At 32.9% G+C, this 18,332-nt stretch overlaps 1 protein-coding gene across 4 annotated transcripts in view; it reads right to left on the bottom strand.

The window, feature by feature from the left end:
* Positions 1-18,332, bottom strand: part of LOC145329875 (ATP-dependent DNA helicase Q1-like) — a 37,659-nt gene that overhangs the window by 10,749 nt on the left and 8,578 nt on the right. For all 4 annotated transcript variants that reach the window (XR_013883156.1, XR_013883157.1, XR_013883158.1 and 1 more), the window contains exons 10-21: positions 17,700-17,815; positions 17,292-17,312; positions 16,828-16,892; positions 11,341-11,387; positions 10,547-10,630; positions 10,006-10,058; positions 7,440-7,489; positions 5,800-5,882; positions 5,427-5,546; positions 3,882-3,959; positions 1,240-1,308; positions 835-922 (exon numbers count right to left, since the gene is read on the bottom strand). Coding sequence is in view for 1 of the 4 variants with exons in the window: in XM_080174322.1 (XP_080030448.1) it covers positions 835-922; positions 1,240-1,308; positions 3,882-3,959; positions 5,427-5,546; positions 5,800-5,882; positions 7,440-7,489; positions 10,006-10,058; positions 10,547-10,630; positions 11,341-11,387; positions 16,828-16,892; positions 17,292-17,312; positions 17,700-17,815 (874 nt within the window). In the remaining 3 variants the exon portion in view is untranslated. The remainder of the gene's footprint in view (positions 1-834; positions 923-1,239; positions 1,309-3,881; positions 3,960-5,426; positions 5,547-5,799; positions 5,883-7,439; positions 7,490-10,005; positions 10,059-10,546; positions 10,631-11,340; positions 11,388-16,827; positions 16,893-17,291; positions 17,313-17,699; positions 17,816-18,332) is intronic.

Genomic DNA, 18,332 nt, shown 5'->3' with positions numbered 1-18,332 from the left:
AGCTAGAATCGATATTAAGATGTCTGAAGAAGTGTTTTTGCTTGTGATGGCAATCCGTCGAATTTTTGGGCCGGATTCGGATTCCGGATTCTTAAAAGAATCCGTCAAAAAAAGTGGTGGATTCCTTGCGGATTCCGGATTCTTATTTTTGACGGATTCCGGATTCGGATTCCGAATTCTAGCAGTATTTTTAAAGGCTTTTTTAAAAAATTAAGTGCTACATATGTCCTAAAAATTAATGTTCTTGGTGTTCTCTATAATTCACTTCCGAGAATCGAACCAAAAAAACTCAAGACGCTAATTTTAGCATACCAATTAAGAATCCGGAATCCACTAATAAAAAACGGATTCCAGATCCGAATTCGGATTCCAAAATTGGCCCAAAAATTGGGCGGATTCCGGATCCGGATTGCCAACCCTAGTTTTTGCATGCTTTAGGTACAAATTACTCAAACAACCTAGGTTCAATCTTCGATATTTGGGGTACTTTGTACGAGAAAATGGTCTCAAAATTTAACTTTAAACAAATCAGGTATATGTAATATCAGAGATAGACCCTTGCTTGTTTCGAGTAATTTGTAAAGCATGCCAAGACGCTTATATAGACAACTTAACATTGTTTCTGGATCATACCATCTGAGGTCAAATTTTAGGAAGGCATTTTCTGCTCTTTTTGGACCTTCTTTACATGACCCAAAGATATGTTTTAATCTCCGCCCTTTTTCGATAAAAATTTTTGTTTTCTTTACTTGATCAAAATCTTTTGGCGGTGGTATCCCTCTAAAGATAAGAGGATGAATATCTGCCAATGAAAAATGTTAAACATTCCTGATTGCAGGGGATAGGCTCCCATGTTTCTAGAAAGTGTTCAGCTATCAAGTTCCGTCTACATGTTCTACCACTTAGACAATACCCAACCATACTAAATAGAAAGATGAATCTTTATGTAAAAGTAACAGGATCTGTGTCTGCTTGCCTGTGTGTACCGAAGGATCTCTCTAACCGCTGAACCTAAACGGTTCTCCTTTATAGTGTAGCTTTACATAGGTTCTTGGATGGTATATTGGGCTAGAGTGCCAACAACATCCCAAGAGAAATCGCTCGTAGAAAAAAATGCACCCCCCCCCCAACAGTATTTTTTGTTAACCTAGTTTAAAAATGGTCTACTTCTTAAAACATTTTTCTAACCCTTAGTCTATCAAACTGTCAATCAGATCTTGATATCTTTCTATCTCCTACCTATATAATTTTTCTAAACCAGTCTGTTCAGTAAATACCATTGTACTCTGCTTAAATACATCTCCCATTCTAAAATAGTTCAAATATTTATTATTATTTTTATGAAAGGCGTTAATCCGGGATTTAAAGGAATAAGACATTGACTGATATATAGATGTATAAACCCAATGATGATACACAAATTTACCCTTACTGTAGATTGCAATAAGTGGTTGAAACGTTGGGACATGATCTTAACCCTTTATTTCTGTTCTAATGAAAAACATAGAGACGATTTTTTTAGGTTGGAATAAGATTTAAGTTTTTATCAAGAAAAATATGCCACGAGAGGTAAGCAAACCTTAAACTACAGATGCTGCAATTTAGAAAAGAGGCAAAAAAATTTTAAGTTGATAGGGGAAGGGGGGTTTTGGTTTTAAAGTTATTACTTCTGCTAAGCACGGAAATATAGAACTGTAAAAATAGGTCCACGTCCAACAGCAAAAATATTTAATGGAAGAGAAGAATTGCAAAGGATTTAAACAGTCATTGCCACTTGACAACCAACACTTTGATTGCACAGCATTTATCAGTAGGCTTTAACTAAGCAAGTTAATCAGGTGATTCTCCTACTACTTACTTACTGTTCTTTCATTGATTTAAAATTAATGAATAGGAAATGAAAAAAACTTCCATCAATATATTTTGATTAATTTTCCAAACTCTTTGAATTCATGTGCAAGTAATGAAAAATTTCCAAAATACATAGGTACATTCATTTTCTGATAGGGTGTTTTAAAAAAGCTGTTTTTATCATATTATAATACATTCACTAGACTGGGATATTTAAAAATTAAAGTAAATGAATAGCTGTATGTTCACGGGGTGGGGACACTGTTCCGAAATTCAATTGGGTCTTTGAATATCAGCCAAAAGCGTCGGAAATATTGAAACAGCAAAGTGGCTACAAAAGAGCATGTAGAAATTTGCTAGTAGACGGAAAAGGTCCACAACATACATTAATTATTAAAAGGGGATTATGCACGAACCAGAGCAAGTGATTCAAAAAGTTTTTGTGAATATACTAGGTTTATTTTTGAGTTATACCAACTAAAAGAATTACTTTTCACCATCGGTTTCTATGAATAAAAATTTGAAATGTTAAGATTTTTAAAATGAAATATCATCAAATGCTTTGTTAAGTTTAAAAGGTTAAAATAAAATAACACGCCAAAACATAATCAAATGCTGAAAATTACGAAAGTATATTTATAAAATTGTTTCCAATATTACAAGTTTCCATCAATTTTCTAAATTAACATTTTTCACTTTCAGTTTACTTTTTTGTCACAGCGGTTTGAGCTAAACAAAACATTTGATTGATATATAGTTAAAAAAGGCCTAACATTAAATTTTTTTTGCATGGTGAAACTTATTTATGAAATTGATTTGACGATATTAAACTTAACAGTAGTATATTCATTAAAAAACATTTAGAATCGCTGCTGGAAAGTTGCGAATTATATCAGAAGTGCAATAAAACAACAAAAAGTTTTATTAAAGGATAAAAATCAACAAGAATTTAATTTAATTTACAAAATGACTTCGAATTTTATTTAAAATACAAGGGATATTGAAACTTATAATTATCTTATCCTTTAATATACAGTAGAACCTAAGGTTTTTTTTTTGTCTGAAGTTAAAGATACATATAAAATAACTAATAAACTGATAGGATTATCTAGTTTAGGTACGCTTCACATAAATCCTTGGATTGATTAAGACTTTTTCATTTTTAGATTTAAGGCTTAAGATGGATTTAAGCTACATTTCTAGCCCCTAGATGGTAGGTGGGTTGTCGCTTATTGATAATAAATCACTTGAATGATTCAAAGGGATTCTGATTGCATCCAAATTAAATTAAATGACATGATTACAAAAATCCCAGAAAATGAATTTGCGAGGTTGTCTAATAATCATTAATTTCTCTTGTATGTATTATATGTCATATCATATCTAATAAAGACTAATTAGATTTGTAAGAAATACTGAAATTAATACATTAGAAAATAAATACCTAATTGAGCAAGGACATCAAAGCTTATTATCTTTGGGGGGTAATAAATCTAGATAAGGGGGATTGATTAACTTTTATGCAGGGGAGAAGGGGATAAAATGTGCGCAAAGATCGTCGAAATTATTTTATCTCCACACAAAAAAAAATGTTGGGGAAGGGAAGCGGGGATGAAAATCGACATGTAAAAAAAAACAGAGGTGAATTCTAAACAAAATTTGCCTCATTAAAATCAGTTTGCCCCACTAAAATCAGTGAGGCTTTCTAAAAATTTAGAGGGGTTAATTTTGCCTCACTATGTTAGTGAGGCAGTGAGCCAAAAAAGTTTATTAAGAATTCACCTTAGATCTTAAAAGCTAATGAGAATATAATACGCCAAATTTATTTCGAGGGGGGGGGGGGTTGTAAACAACACTTATCCACCAAATTAATTTAATTGCGGTTGTGCCCCTAGAGGCCTTTATGTACACTTCAAATTTACTTTGATCTGGAGAAAAATTTTAAAACTTTTTGATGTATGGAAAAATAAGAATTTGGATGGACTAATAGCTTCACATTAATGAAGAGTAGCTGCGCTAATATTATTAACCTGAAAAATAGAATACACTGAGCATTTTGTCCATCCCTGCCAGCACGTCCTGATTCCTGGTAGAAGTTTTCCATAGATCTAGAAAATAAGGGATTTTAAGGGTTAAGTCAATGGTTGATGAGTTCATGTACACATCCAATGTCGATAAAACAAACATACATCTACTGGTGGAAAAGTTTAGACACTGCTGGGACAAAAAAATCGTTGTTCATTCACAATTTAATTGCTGAAAAAATATGATGCCTAGTATAATAAGTCAGGGAAAAAGGGACCAGGACTATGGCAATTCTTGGTGAATTTTTTCCACTTTCTTCATTCCTCCAAAAGGGACTATGTACGAACAAGGGCAAGTGATGTTTAGCACCATATTACGGTGATGTTGAACATTTTAAAAAAATATACCATGTTAAATATATTACCTCAACGGAAAAAATTAAGTTCCACTATGCGTCTAGTGGAAAATTTCCGTTTTTTGTTGTCTAAACAGTATCAAATGTTTTGTTGATGTAAAAGTGTATTTAAAGGATCAAGATAAAAATATCCTTGAATGCTATAAAAGGCAGAAGTACATTTAATTATGAAAATATTTAATAATTACAATAATCATCCCTCAAGCTAAATATATAAGATATGGTTTTTGTGTTTAAGCATTTAATGATAAATAATCAAAATGCTTTAAACATCTCTTATTTAAAAAAAAAAATTTCAATTTGTTATTATAACACTTAAATTTTTATCATTCATTTAGCTCAATTTAACAGAAACCAAAAATATTTAACATAATAAGTGTTTTACATCATTTGCTCTTATTCATTAGTACATTCTTTAGTTATAGAATAGATAGGATTGAAATAAATAGAATTAATTAGGGAAAAGGGAATGTGAATCTGAAAACAACAAGTGAAAATTTCCCTTCAACCCACTTTCCTTCCCCCCCCCCCCCTTCTTATCCACTTCCCTTTCAGTTGCACCAAAAAACAAGTTTTACTCCAACTTTACTCCAACAAAATATTTAATTTTCTGCAATTTCAAATGGGTTAATTGGCTGAATAGCAGCCCCTAAGAATTAATATAATATTTCTGTAATATGTCACCGTTAATACAATACTAATTTTATATTTAATTATCTAGCTATCATGAAAATACCTAATTCAATTTAATTATATGAAATAACTTCATTAAAAGCGAAGTTTTTCTACATTTAAGTTATAGTCTATCCTGTCCATACCAAATATCGATTTACTGTTGAAATATTGATTGATAATGTTCCCCGCAAAATATCTCCATGATAATTTCACAAGATGATTTATTTAACTTCTTTTTATAGGATGACACTAAAGGTTAACAAAAACATTATATAAAAATGTTACTGAGGTAGAAATTTAACTGTGTTGCCCAGTGAAGATAAGCAGAAAAATAATTAATTATCCCCCCCCCATTACTTTAGCATGAACTGGACGAAATCTGGAGGTTTGAAAATAAATATTAAAAGAAATGTAAAGTAATTTTTGTTGTTGTAAAAATCCCTTAAAATAAATATCTTACTTTGGAATGGCATTGTGAATAACGAATCTGACGTTTGACTTGTCTATGCCCATGCCAAATGCCAGAGTAGCCACAACAACCTGGATTCTGCCAGCCTGCCAGTCTTGGTGAACCTTCCTCCTAAATACATACAATTTCAATCAAAACTTTGATAGCAACAATTGCAGAAAATTTCCATCTCAATCAAAGGACAAAGTGAGTTAAAGAGTAGATGTTCATAGCACCTTGGTCACGCGATCGGTATAATGAGACATCTATCTTAAATCGCAGCAAATAAAATCATATTTCTTCCTCAACAAAGCTTACGAACAGATAGATGGACATGAATCATTAGAGTAGCTACCTACTTCCAAAAAAAACTAGACTAATAAACCTGTGGTTAGGTGACATCTGGGCATGGTAGAACCCTGCGGGAACCCCTCGTTTTCTCAACTCCTCTGCCACTGTCTCTACTTCCTTAAATTGAATCAAATTACGCTGGATAAGCAACTCTGTGAAACCGTTCCTAGATCAAGAAAAACACAAGTAAGGTCGAGTCTTTGATATTTTTTGGAGGACGCATTATGCTAGCATATTATATAATATTTTTACTTGGGTCTTACGGCAGATTTTCATGTGAAACACGCAGCGGGCTAAAATAATGATTCCTTCTTCCATCCCTTTTACTGGATGAACGAAATGATCAATAAATGGGTTCCATGTAAGCAAGCTAAATTGACGACAATTTTTTCCCGTATATTCTACAACTATTGCTAGCATACCCGCTAAGTCTTTGGCATATTTTCTTAAGGTGGGGGATAAGAAAATGTTTAACATTATTTTGTATTCTTTGGACGCTGGGCTGTTTACCAAGGTTTGACAATAAAAAGTCGCATTTTTTATTTCATTTTTGCCATTAAATTTTAAAACAATTGTCTAAATCTTGAAAACAAATGGCGGCTGCTAAACCATAAACAATTCACCTAAATTGGGAAAAAATAAAAAATCATGAATTAGAATCTTTTGTTCCTACTTTCTGTTTAAAACTTAATTAATTTTAATTAAACAAGGATGACAACATACATAACATAAATAAATCATTATTATTGATATAATAATTACAGCATATCAGACGACGGGAATTTGAATAAAAGAATAGATGCGCATTAGTCAGAAGTTTATGTTTTTATCTCACACAACATTCGAGTAAATCATATTTCAAGGATTTTTACCTTCACATATTATAAGGATCTGTTTAAATATTACTCTTTAATATAGAAATTCCAGGTTTTCACTAACCATACCGACAAACCGACGGACTAAGTGATTACACATATGCAGGATGCAATTCGATATGCCAAATTTCCAACTATCTTATATAGCAGCCACGAAAATGACATTTCTCCCCGATCTTTTAGACGGACATTTTAAAAAGTAGAGGTAGCTTCGCTGCTAAAAATTTAAAAAATAAAATAATTAATTATACTAGGATTCTTAATAAATGGAAATTTTGTCTAGTCATTAATTCCCCCCCCCCCCCCTTAAAAAATACTGACAGAAAACGAGAAAAAAAATTTTTTAAAACACTCTATTTTTAGTAGGCACAAAGTAATTATCAGAGCATTGATACGCCTTGTTATCTTGGATTTTAAAGATGCGCTTTTCATTGATAGTAAACAATTTTGAAAGGACACCCTGCCTTCACCTCCCTACTAATTAAAAATATTTAATGAAGTTGCGAAGTATGTCTCTGATAAAAAAAACTTTGAAGTATGGCTTAAAAACCGATTAATATCCGCTGGATTAGAACCGGTTCTATCTAAGCCATACTGAAAAATAATGTTCATATCGTATTATATCAAGTTTTCTATGAATATAAAAATGTAGTCATAAGATTAAAACCAGTTTTGTTAGCCTGTGCCTTTGGATTCGAGAGGCTAACATAACTGGGTTTAATCTAATAATTGTACAATTTTATGTCCGCGGAAAGCTGTTTATAATACGATGCGATAAATATTGATTCCTCAACTTTACCTTAATTGTAGTTGTGTATATAATACCACTCTCGCCTCGGAACTCACCACCTGAAATCAAACAGTTATTAATAAAATGTTTGAAAGTTTAAAAATAACCGTTAAACCGATGTGGTTCACTTTTACATTGTAGTTTCTCATAGGTCCAGGGAAGGTTTTTAACTATTTTTGGGGAGGGTACAATCAACCTAGAGCGTAGCCGATGGTTAACACATAAAAGAGGTATCAACACTACAGGATTTCTTTTCTTCTGGAAAGCTTTATAAAGATCAATTTTATCATTTATAGGAAAAGGGAGCTCGATCCACCAAAATTATATCCACCATATTTTGCAGAGATGGCATAAAAAAACCACGTGGTTTAAATCAAGTGGTTTAAACAAAAAAACAAGCTTAAAAAAAACCAAGGTGGGATGGTTAAATGTTTTTAAAAAAATATCTATAGGTACAAACTTTGTCAAAAACCTAAATTACCGTATCAGCCAGGGTTGTCAAATTGGGCGGGCGGTTTTGGGCTGCCCTTTTTCGGGTCCTTTTGGGCAGATTTAGGCACCCCCCGTTTCGGGGGTGAGAAAAAGGGGGAGGGGTGAAAAAAGAGGGGGGGGAGGGCAGGCCTATAATTTGGATATTATTAAAAAAACAAAAAACAAAAAAACCTGGTTTAAAAAAAAAAACAAAAAAAAACGGTTTAAACCAAAAGAACAAACTGGTTTGTTCTTTAAAAAAAAACCTGGTTTTTTCCCATCTCTGATATTTTGACCTTTATTTCTTTTGGAAAATAGTAGTTTATTAAAGCTTCAGGGTAATTTAACTTATTTCATGTAAAGTCTAGAAGTTTATTTGAAATGAATGAAAATATAGAATTACAAATTGTCACATTTAAATATTAACAAGGATGACAACAACCATAACAAAAGAAATCATAAAACATAATTCAACAGAAACGCTAAATTATAATCTTTTTTTTATATAAAAAAAACTTCCTAATATGCAAGATACTTAATATATAATCTAATAAACTTTCTCCATCTTGAAATCAAAATTTGTGGAGGTGAACCTTAACTCTCCCCAATATATACATTCTTTGATTATTGCACTAGTCCTCAAAGCTTAGTTAAAAGTTCCCTTATTTGTTAGCTGAACAACTTTAGGGTAATTTTATTGAATTTTGATTGGGCTAATAAGTTGAGAGGATTCGATCTCTAGCTGGATATCAGATTCTGTTCGTGGAAGAAAATTTTAACTTAGACAATTCTACTTTTCACGTTTTCAAATAAAACAAGAACAGTTATGTCCAAAAGTAGCGCGGCAAAGAGGTAAAGTCTAAAAGCACTATCAATAGAACGACGTGCAATGAAAACAGTTGATGTTTGTTCATTTGTCAGTGATCTTCAAGCAAAAGTACAGGTGTCTAAAAAATAGGATCCGAGAAAATCAAGCTTTCACAAAAAACGTTTCAGAAGAATAAATAATCGGCATCAAGTAGTAGCTTTTTTCTTTAGAAAAGAAACGGAAAAGAGATAAATGATAAGAATGCAGGTGTGTATATTCTGCACAAGATTCATTTTTCCATTTCGGCTGCACATTTTTTTAATTCCTTAGTTTTTTTTCAATAAGGAGGGGTAAAAAATAGAAAAAAAATTTTGGTACTCTTTATTATATTTGCTTTTCCCTCATTTTTTATAGTTTTTTTCCCCAAGAAGGAGAAAAATGTTTTCAGTACTCTTTATTTTTAAATTTTTCGCGCCTTCCCACATATCTTTTATCCCCCCCCCCCCCCCTTAGTAAGAAATCCCGTGCAGAATATACAACTCTTAAAGAATAAGAAATGATATTATTGTTAAAAAACCACGCAATTCAAAACATTATTGTGTAACTTAAAATATTTAAAATCTCTTGAATTGAATCAAATTTTTTTCTATTTCTATTTACACTTCAGTTAAAATATTATACAAGAAAAATATAAATTAAATACCACCATTTAAAAAAAAAACAGTAAACTAAAATACAAAAGTAAAACCTGAAGTAAAAAAAAGTTAGTTTGTAAACTGTGTCTATACAATGAAAATCTAAACGCTTCCATTAGCATTAGCATTTGTATAATATCTTCTATTTGGTAGGATTGGGGGGGGGGGGGGGGGGGCATTAGACTGGATATTATATTGACACACAAAGTTTTATAGACGCGTTCTCTCTTTCGTCGAATTAAACACGTAGGGTATTGTTATCAAATCTTAATTAGTAGGTTAAAATTTGCAGAGTCAAAATTTTCCCCCATTTTTAAGTTTTAACTTTTGTCTATCACAATTGTCTTTTTTGGTATAAATAATTCTCAAACTCTAAATGTAAAACAACTCATTAAGATTTAAGACTTTTATGTTGTGCGCGCTATTCGCAAATTTTTTTTTACACGTTTATTCTTTCCCTTTTTTTCTTGCAGGATAATGTACAAGTGGTCAGTGTATATCAATTTTAGTAAGGTGTAGGATGTATAGTTATACATACCCCTTATTATTGTTGGTTGGGTGTCAACGTCCCGATCCTGGACGTTCTTTGATGTAATTTTACCTGCCAATGAGGCCAACTTATCATAATTTTCTTTGGAATCATCCGGTTTTAACCTGAAAATCAATTATAATTGAGTTGTCATAGCCAGGCTTAACTTTTAAATTTTTTTTGTACATAAGAAAAGCGCAGCATTTGGATGCATTTCTTTGGTGAATAATGAAATCTCATTTCGACCTTTGAATTGAAAAAAAGATTTTCTCTTTGTTATGTGATTTCTGAAGAAATAGCAACAAACGTTTTGTTTTGTTCAATTCTGACAGAATAGCCCAGATTATGCTGGTTGATTCTGGTTTTCGCATACCTGACAGAATAGCCCAGATTATGCTGGTTGAATCTGGTTTTCTCATTCCTGACAGAATAGCCCAGATTATGCTGGTTGAATCTGGTTTTTTCATACCTGACAGAATAGCCCAGATTATGCTGGTTTCATCTGGTTTTCTCATACCTGACAGAATAGCCCAGATTATGCTGGTTGAATCTGGTTTTTGCATACCTGACAGAATAGCCCAGATTATGCTGGTTGAATCTGGTTTTTGCATACCTGACAGAATAGTGCAGATTCGGCCGGTTAAATCCGGACAGAAAGACCAAGCAGGAAGGAATACGCAAAATTGATTTCACATCTCTGAAAATAAGGAAATAAGAATAGTTAAATATTATACAGTAAAACCATAGTGTAAAGAAAAGTATCATAAATTTTATAAAGACCAACATAAATACTAGAGGATCTGAATGTGTCCAGTTAGTTTTCAAAACGGGTGGTTAAAATGGTCTTAAATTTTCAAGGACGCTTAGAATTTCCATTGGCAATTTTAGGCTTTTTGAATCCTAAAAGACTGATATAATGAATTTAAACTTTTTATTTGCCTCTTTATTTCTGAGTATATTGTTTCAATATTCAGTTAAAATATCATTTTTGACTGGCAGATAAATATCTATGCTTTTATCAAAATTAAACTATAAAACCTAATACTGAAAATATCGGGTTTAAATCCTGGAGCAATATACCACAAGCAAAATATACAACAAATAATAGAATTATCTTTTTTTGCAAAAAAAAAACGCAGGAAAAAAGGGGTGGGGATCCATCAACTCAAAGGATAGGCGTAAGTAAAAAGTAATGTTATCAAAAGATCTGAAAATATCTTGAGGATGGATGTATGGTAAGTGACGCTTCTGGAGGGAATTAGATGGTTCAAGTCTACCCCTGAGCATCACAATATTTCTTCCTAAGGAATATGCGTTTGATATCTATTATTGAAATTTCCATATTGTACTAGGACACCCATAGGTTTTACCTCATATTCCTATAGGTGGAAACAAAATAGAACTTACTTAGTGACTTCAGCCGTGCTTGTAGCTGTTAAACCAAGAACAGGAACCTTTAAAAAAAAAATTAAAATTAAAAAAGATTAGGGTAAAGCGGGGCGAACTCGGTCTTTTTTTTTCGGTTTTTTGAACCTGCAAATCGTAAAAATTATTTTTTTTAAATGGGACCAAGACCAGTAGAAAGATCTCGGAAAAGTCGATCAGGTCCTAAAAGGACGTAAACCTAGGACTTTGGAAAGTTTGTCAAAATTGATCTCTAAAACAGCACCGACTTCGCCCCGCCTTGAGGCGAAGTCGGTAGGGCATTTTCAAGCTTCGAAAAATCGATGACGTATTGATTTTATTACAGCATGCCCAAAAGGTAAAAGTTGCTAAACGTAATAAAGAGTATGCACAAAAAATTTTATTAAGATAGGTCAATTTTTTCAACAAAAAAAAAATAATTTTTCCGAAGTACGCGAAATTTGACTTTTTTTTCGAAAATTTTTTTGATAAAAAACATAAAAATACTACTAGAAAAAATAACTTTTTATGACTTTAAAGGCCTGATCCTTAAAATTCAGGCAATTTTGAATAGATTTGGCCAAAAAAAATTTAGTTCTATTAGCAAAATTTCCTAAAAAAATCAAGTTGAAAAAAAGAGAAAAGTTTGGCAAAATCTGTGGTCGATTTTCCAGCTTCAAAAAAAAAATGACATACCTATTGATTTAATTACAGCATGCCCTAAAGGTAAAAGTTGCTAAATGTAATAAAGAGCATTCACAAAAAAAAATATGAAGATCGGACAATTTTTTCTACAAAAAATTTTTTTTTTTTGTTAAGTACGAGGAATTTGACTTTTTTTCTCGAAAAGGAGGATGTGCTTAAGGACCATTTGGGCAGGGGGGGGGGGTTTACTCGAGAACCCTTAGAGCTAGAGGGGGCTAATTTTGGATTTAAGCTTCTATGGGGCCAAAGTTACTTTTAAAATTATCGTCGACCCCCCACCCCCCCCCCAAAAAAAATTTTTTTTTTATTGCATTTCTCGCCGAATTAGGCAATTTGGAATCATTTGAGACCATGTTATTTTTTTCAAAAATTTTTCGCCTTTAAAAAAAAACGGCGGCGGGACCGCCGCTCCCGCCGTCCGCCGCCGTTTTCCGCCGCCACCAAAAAAAGAAATTTTTTATAGTATGCTACTCTCTTAGTTTTAGAGATAATTGGATGAAATCTTTTGGGCTGGGTCACCAATTACCCCAACTATTGGTATCTTTAAAATAAACGGCGGCGGGACCGCCGCTCCCGCCGCCTTTTCCGCCGCCACCAAAAAAGTTTTTTTATTATATTTCTCGCCGAATTAGGCAATTTGGAATCATTTGAGTTCATGTTATTTTTTTCAAAAATTTTTCCCCTTACAACCAACCCTGCGGGGGGACTTGGTTATTTTTTTCAAATTCTCGTTTATGAAGGTATATCTTAAATACAGTATGCTACTCTCTTAGTTTTAGAGATAATTGGATGAAATCTTTTTGATTGTGTCACTAATTACTTCAAGTTTTGGTATCTTTAAAAAAAAAACGGCGGCAGGACCGCCGCTCCCGCCGTCCGCCACCAAAAAATTTTTTTTTATTGCATTTCTTGCCGAATTGGGCAATTTGGAATCATTTGAGACCATGTTATTTTTTTCAAAACGGAAAACGGCGGCGGACGGCGGGAGCGGCGGTCCCGCCGCCGTTTTTTTTTAAAGATACCAAAACTTGGGGTAATAAGTGACACAATCAAAAAGATTTCATCCAATTATCTCTAAAACTAAGAGAGTAGCATACTGTATTTAAGATATACCTTCATAAACGAGAATTTGAAAAAAATAACCAAGTCCCCCCGCAGGGTTGGTTGTAAGGGGAAAAATTTTTGAAAAAAATAACATGAACTCAAATGATTCCAAATTGCCTAATTCGGCGAGAAATATAATAAAAAAACTTTTTAGGTGGCGGCGGAAAAGGCGGCGGGAGCGGCGGTCCCGCCGCCGTTTATTTTAAAGATACCAATAGTTGGGGTAATTGGTGACCCAGCCCAAAAGATTTCATCCAATTATCTCTAAAACTAAGAGAGTAGCATACTATAAAAAAATTCTTTTTTTGGTGGCGGCGGAAAACGGCGGCGGACGGCGGGAGCGGCGGTCCCGCCGCCGTTTTTTTTTAAAGATACCAAAACTTGGGGTAATTAGTGACACAATCAAAAAGATTTCATCCAATTATCTTTAAAACTAAGAGAGTAGCATACTGTATTTATGTATTTAAGATATACCTTCATAAACGAGAATCTGAAAAAAATGACTAAGTCCCCCCGCAGGGTTGCTTGTAAGGCGAAAAATTTTTGAAAAAAATAACATGGTCTCAAATGATTCCAAATTGCCTAATTCGGCGAGAAATGCAATAAAAATTTATTTTTTTTTGGGGGGGGGGGTGGGGGGTCGACGATAATTTTAAAAGTAACTTTGGCCCCATAGAAGCTTAAATCCAAAATTAGCTCCCTCTAGCTCTAAGGGTTCTCGAGTAAACCCCCCCCCCCCTGCCCAAATGGTCCTTAAGCACATCCTCCTTTCACTTTTTTATATAAAATTGAAAAAGTTAGTACAAAAAGTGAAAAAACCGAATTCGCCCCGCTTCACTTTTAGTCGATTTAAGAAAAAACTATACAAGCTTTTTTAAAGTTTTAAACAGAAATGGATAGCCTATTAGATTCTTAATAAGTCCCCTGAAGACGTCTAAGCTCTAGCTCTTACCAGTTTTTGTCGTCCGACTTTAAGACTCAATAAGTACCCTAAAAATTCATCTCACAAAAATTTTATACTTTTTTGTAGGCAATTTAATAAGGAACAAATTTGATTTTATGTTTTTTTTCTGTCAGTCGATTAGAACATGGAGAAAAGTGTCATTTAATGAAGGTGGTCAAAAAATTACCGACTTCACCTCAAAACCGAGATCGCCCCGCTTTACCCTAGTTTTCGTGAAAACTTACGTCTTTTTTTAATTGAAAAAGCTCACTGTCACACTCCAATTGTAGACGTTTATAGAATAAACTGAGAAAAAACTTATAGGCATAGCTCTTATTGAAAACTATATAGAACAAGTCCCCCAATGATGCATTTTTTTTATTGGTGAAAGAAGTGAAAACTAGATGCCTTTATTTTCAAAAAGGCATAGATAATAAATAAAACAGCACAGACATTCTAAATTTTCAAGAAAGACTTAAAATATTTCAGAAGACATCCGTTTAAGAGGTCTTTTAAAAAAGGCTTCAAATGAAAGACTATCAAATATCAATAGTTGTAAAAAAAATACCTACGCCTCTTTATTCCAAAAGGCGTGGGTAATCAAATATGTAGGGATCTAAAGGGATAATACTATGGCCGAGAAAATCCACAATAATTATATACAAAATTACCTATTCTTTAAATTACAATTAGGGGTTGAAACGTTTGGAAACTTCAATTAATGAAACAACCAATCAAAATTCAATAAAAGTCCCCAAAGTTGTTAAGCCAACTAATAAGAAAACGTTATTATAAAACTTTGGAGAATAGTTCAAATATATAGCCCAATATACCCTATCTCCCAGAAAATATATTATGTAGGAAATTTTATAGAAAATATTTTATTACAATATAATATTTAACTAAATATCATCTAAATACCATCTCAATTTCGGGGTATTTGCACCCCGAAATCTAATTAATGATAGAATGATAAAGAAACAAAGACAGTTCACTCAATAAGTAGCGCATAACTTCAGCATACATATGGATAGTCTCTTGAGAATAGTGTGTATTTCGAAATTTGTAATTCACAAATGTAGTTCAAATATTCAAATAGTTCAAAATATTAAAGCTGCGAAGTCTTACAGTTGACCGGTTTAAATTTCTAAGGCTACAATTTAGTGCTTAAAAGCTACACCAAGCTTAAGGAACCAGCAGGCTTCCTTGGAGAATACACAGATGCCCAAAAAGTTTTAATTTTAATATCATCTCAAATAAAAATAAAAATGTATGGCCTTTTGCTTAACTACAGTCCAACCCTTAAATTGTAAGACCTTTGTTTAAAGTTCTAACTAAATATACAACACATGTGGAGGTACATGGAACCTGTTTAATGACCAAGACTTTACTGGTTTCTAAGATTTTATAATGACAAAAACGCAACAGGAAAGTAAAGAACCATTTAACATCTTTAGTCATGACACGATTTTAGCCTAGACTTACCCTTCTAACATATGGCAATCTTGTTGGTACCTGACTACTTTTCCACGACCAAAAATAATTTTATTAACTTTGTACTTTGATTTTCTCAAAATATTACTATTTGATTCTAAAATTCTATAGCAGTTGTACAGAAACTCTCAAACGATTAGAATTGAGAAGGCTTGAATAAAGCGAAATATATTTTCTACTAAGAGGTATGTTCTTGTTGTGAAGTATAGCACTAGCCGCGCGTTTTTTGATTCTAAAATTCAATACAGGAGAGAAACAGAAAGGCTGAAAATAAGAATTATGGGGGGAAATGTCTATCTAGATGTCAGAATATACTTTTACAGTATGGCTTCGAAACCGATTTATATCCACTGGATTAGAACCGGTGCTCAAACATAAGGAAAAAAAACAGACAATTTTCCAAGAATATTAAAACAACCAGTTCTAATCTTATAATATTTCATTTTAAAATCTGCGGAAAGCTGTCATTAATATCATGTGATAATAAGTATTTCTCGCATCGTAGTATACACGGCTTTCCGCGGATATAGAATGTACAATTATAAGATTAAAACCAGTTCTTTTAGCCCCGAGGTGCCGAAGGTACAGGCTAAAAAACTGGTTTTAATCTTATGATTGTACATTTTTATATTCGTAGAAAGCTAGATATAATACGATGCTAGACATAGTTTTTTTTCGTATGGATGAGAACCGGTTCCTATCCACTGGATTCAAATGAATACGAGAAATAAATATTCTTTATCTTATACTATAATGATGTGTGATGCAATTTTAAATGTTTTCAATTTAGGCTATTTTTAATTACAAATGACGCATTTACTTCTTCAAAACTTTAAAATAATTTTGATCCGTATACTTATGTCAGCAAATTTTATTGCGTTAAATAATGAAAGTTTAGATAATAATAGTAACGTTTTATTATTCATTGGTTTAACAACTTTGGAGACTTGAATTCTGATTTGTTATTTCATTAAGTTGAGTGTTCAAACGTTTCAACCACTAATTTCAATCTACAGAAGGGATAATATTATGCATCATTATAAGAGATGTACATAATTCATCGGCCATTGTCTTATCTCTTTAAATCCCTGCAATGAAATACCTAGTTGAAGTAATAATGACATTAAACTGTAAAATTGGGAAAAATAACTTTTTATAGAGTATTCTAAAATACTGTAAAACAATATGAATTCCAGACGTACAGACATATCCTAGTTGTAGAGTAGCTGCGCTGCAAATCCTACCTCTGGAAACATTCCCTTCATGGCACCAAGGAACTTGTAGTCTGGCCGGAAATCATGACCCCACTTCAGTTTCATCAAGTTTTTAGTTACTTATGATTATTTGTGGGATATAATAAACAATAAACTAATCTTTATACTTTCCCCCAATTAAGATAAACTAATTACTCATTTGGTAGATTGAAATGAATGGATGAAATGTTTGAAAAATGATACTATGACCGACCAAATCACGAACCAGCCTATTCCGTTAGCAATCCATTGTTACCTCTTTATCTCTGTGAAGGTTTAGCCCATAGATTTTGGGCTTTTCAAGAATTTTCTTAAATTCCTTTTCTCTATGACCTAAACTTAATATATTAAGTTTATTAAATTGCAGTTGTGCTAAGCTTTTCGCTTTTAAAAAGTTACGCCACTGTTGGCCTTAGTCATCTTTGTCTAAAATAAAAGTTACTAATTTGATTCCTGAGAGCAGCAATGAACTTCATCTAAAATATTTATAAAACTTGGGTTAGGGGTGTTGGGGATGCAGGCCTTTTTTACTAAAGGTGAAGATGATAAAAATCAATCTGTGATCAAATGAAACTTCTTGAGAATTAAGTTAAAAATAAATTTGATGTGGAAAAAACAACAACAATTATCTTAACAAGGGCAATTCAGAAAAAATGCGACAAAATTTCAACGTTTAGAAATGGTAAAATTGGCGAGGGGTGAAAGAACAAAATAGAATTATACTGGGATTAAAAATTGCGATTGCATTAAATGATCCGAAAAATTATTTTTTGACCCTAGAATGATTGTGGTGCCGAAATTTACGCCACGAACTTACGGCAATACTCTTAATTATTATTTAGTAGCTACAATGTAAAACATACCAATGGCAATTCTTGCTAATCTGCCGGCCTGATACATTTTCTGTAGCTTGGTCATGAACTGTTTGCTCTTGGAACATTTCTCCGGGGTAACATACAACAGTTTCATATCACTATTACTAAAACATACACAATAGCGTTCAGTATAATTGATGACGTGTTGGGTCAGTCCTTATGTAAAGGCAACAGGATCTGTGTCTGTTTGTGTAAGTGTACCGAAGAACCTCGCTAACCGCATAACCGAAATTATTTGCAGTGTAGACTCTTATAGGGCCTTGGAAGGTTTATAGCTATTTTGAGGGATGGTATCATAGTCATTCCCTCCAAAGAGAATAGCCTATAGAAATAACTACCCCACACTTTTTTTCCTTTTCCTTTTAAATACTAAAATGAACTCCCCCCCCATCCCCCAACACTTTAGGTTCCCGTTAAGGCCTAAATAAAGTGGTTTCTACTGTTGTTATGTTAGGCACAACGTATCAATATAAGGAGTATGGGGGAATTCTTTGATCTAAAAACAAGCGCAATTCCGTACCATACACAGTAAGGGCCCACCCAAAAAGGTCGTGCAATCAAAAGGTTGGTTATCTGTTGTGTGAAACTTTACCTAACACCGGGGTGTTTGGAAACAGTGTC

The sequence above is a fragment of the Acartia tonsa genome, chromosome 10 (assembly GCF_053477335.1).
Source record: "Acartia tonsa isolate MP-2025a chromosome 10, ASM5347733v1, whole genome shotgun sequence".
Taxonomy (NCBI): Eukaryota; Metazoa; Arthropoda; class Copepoda; order Calanoida; family Acartiidae; genus Acartia; species Acartia tonsa.
The sequence above is the reverse complement of the archived record's forward strand: the minus strand, read 5'-3'. Positions and strand labels throughout refer to the sequence as shown.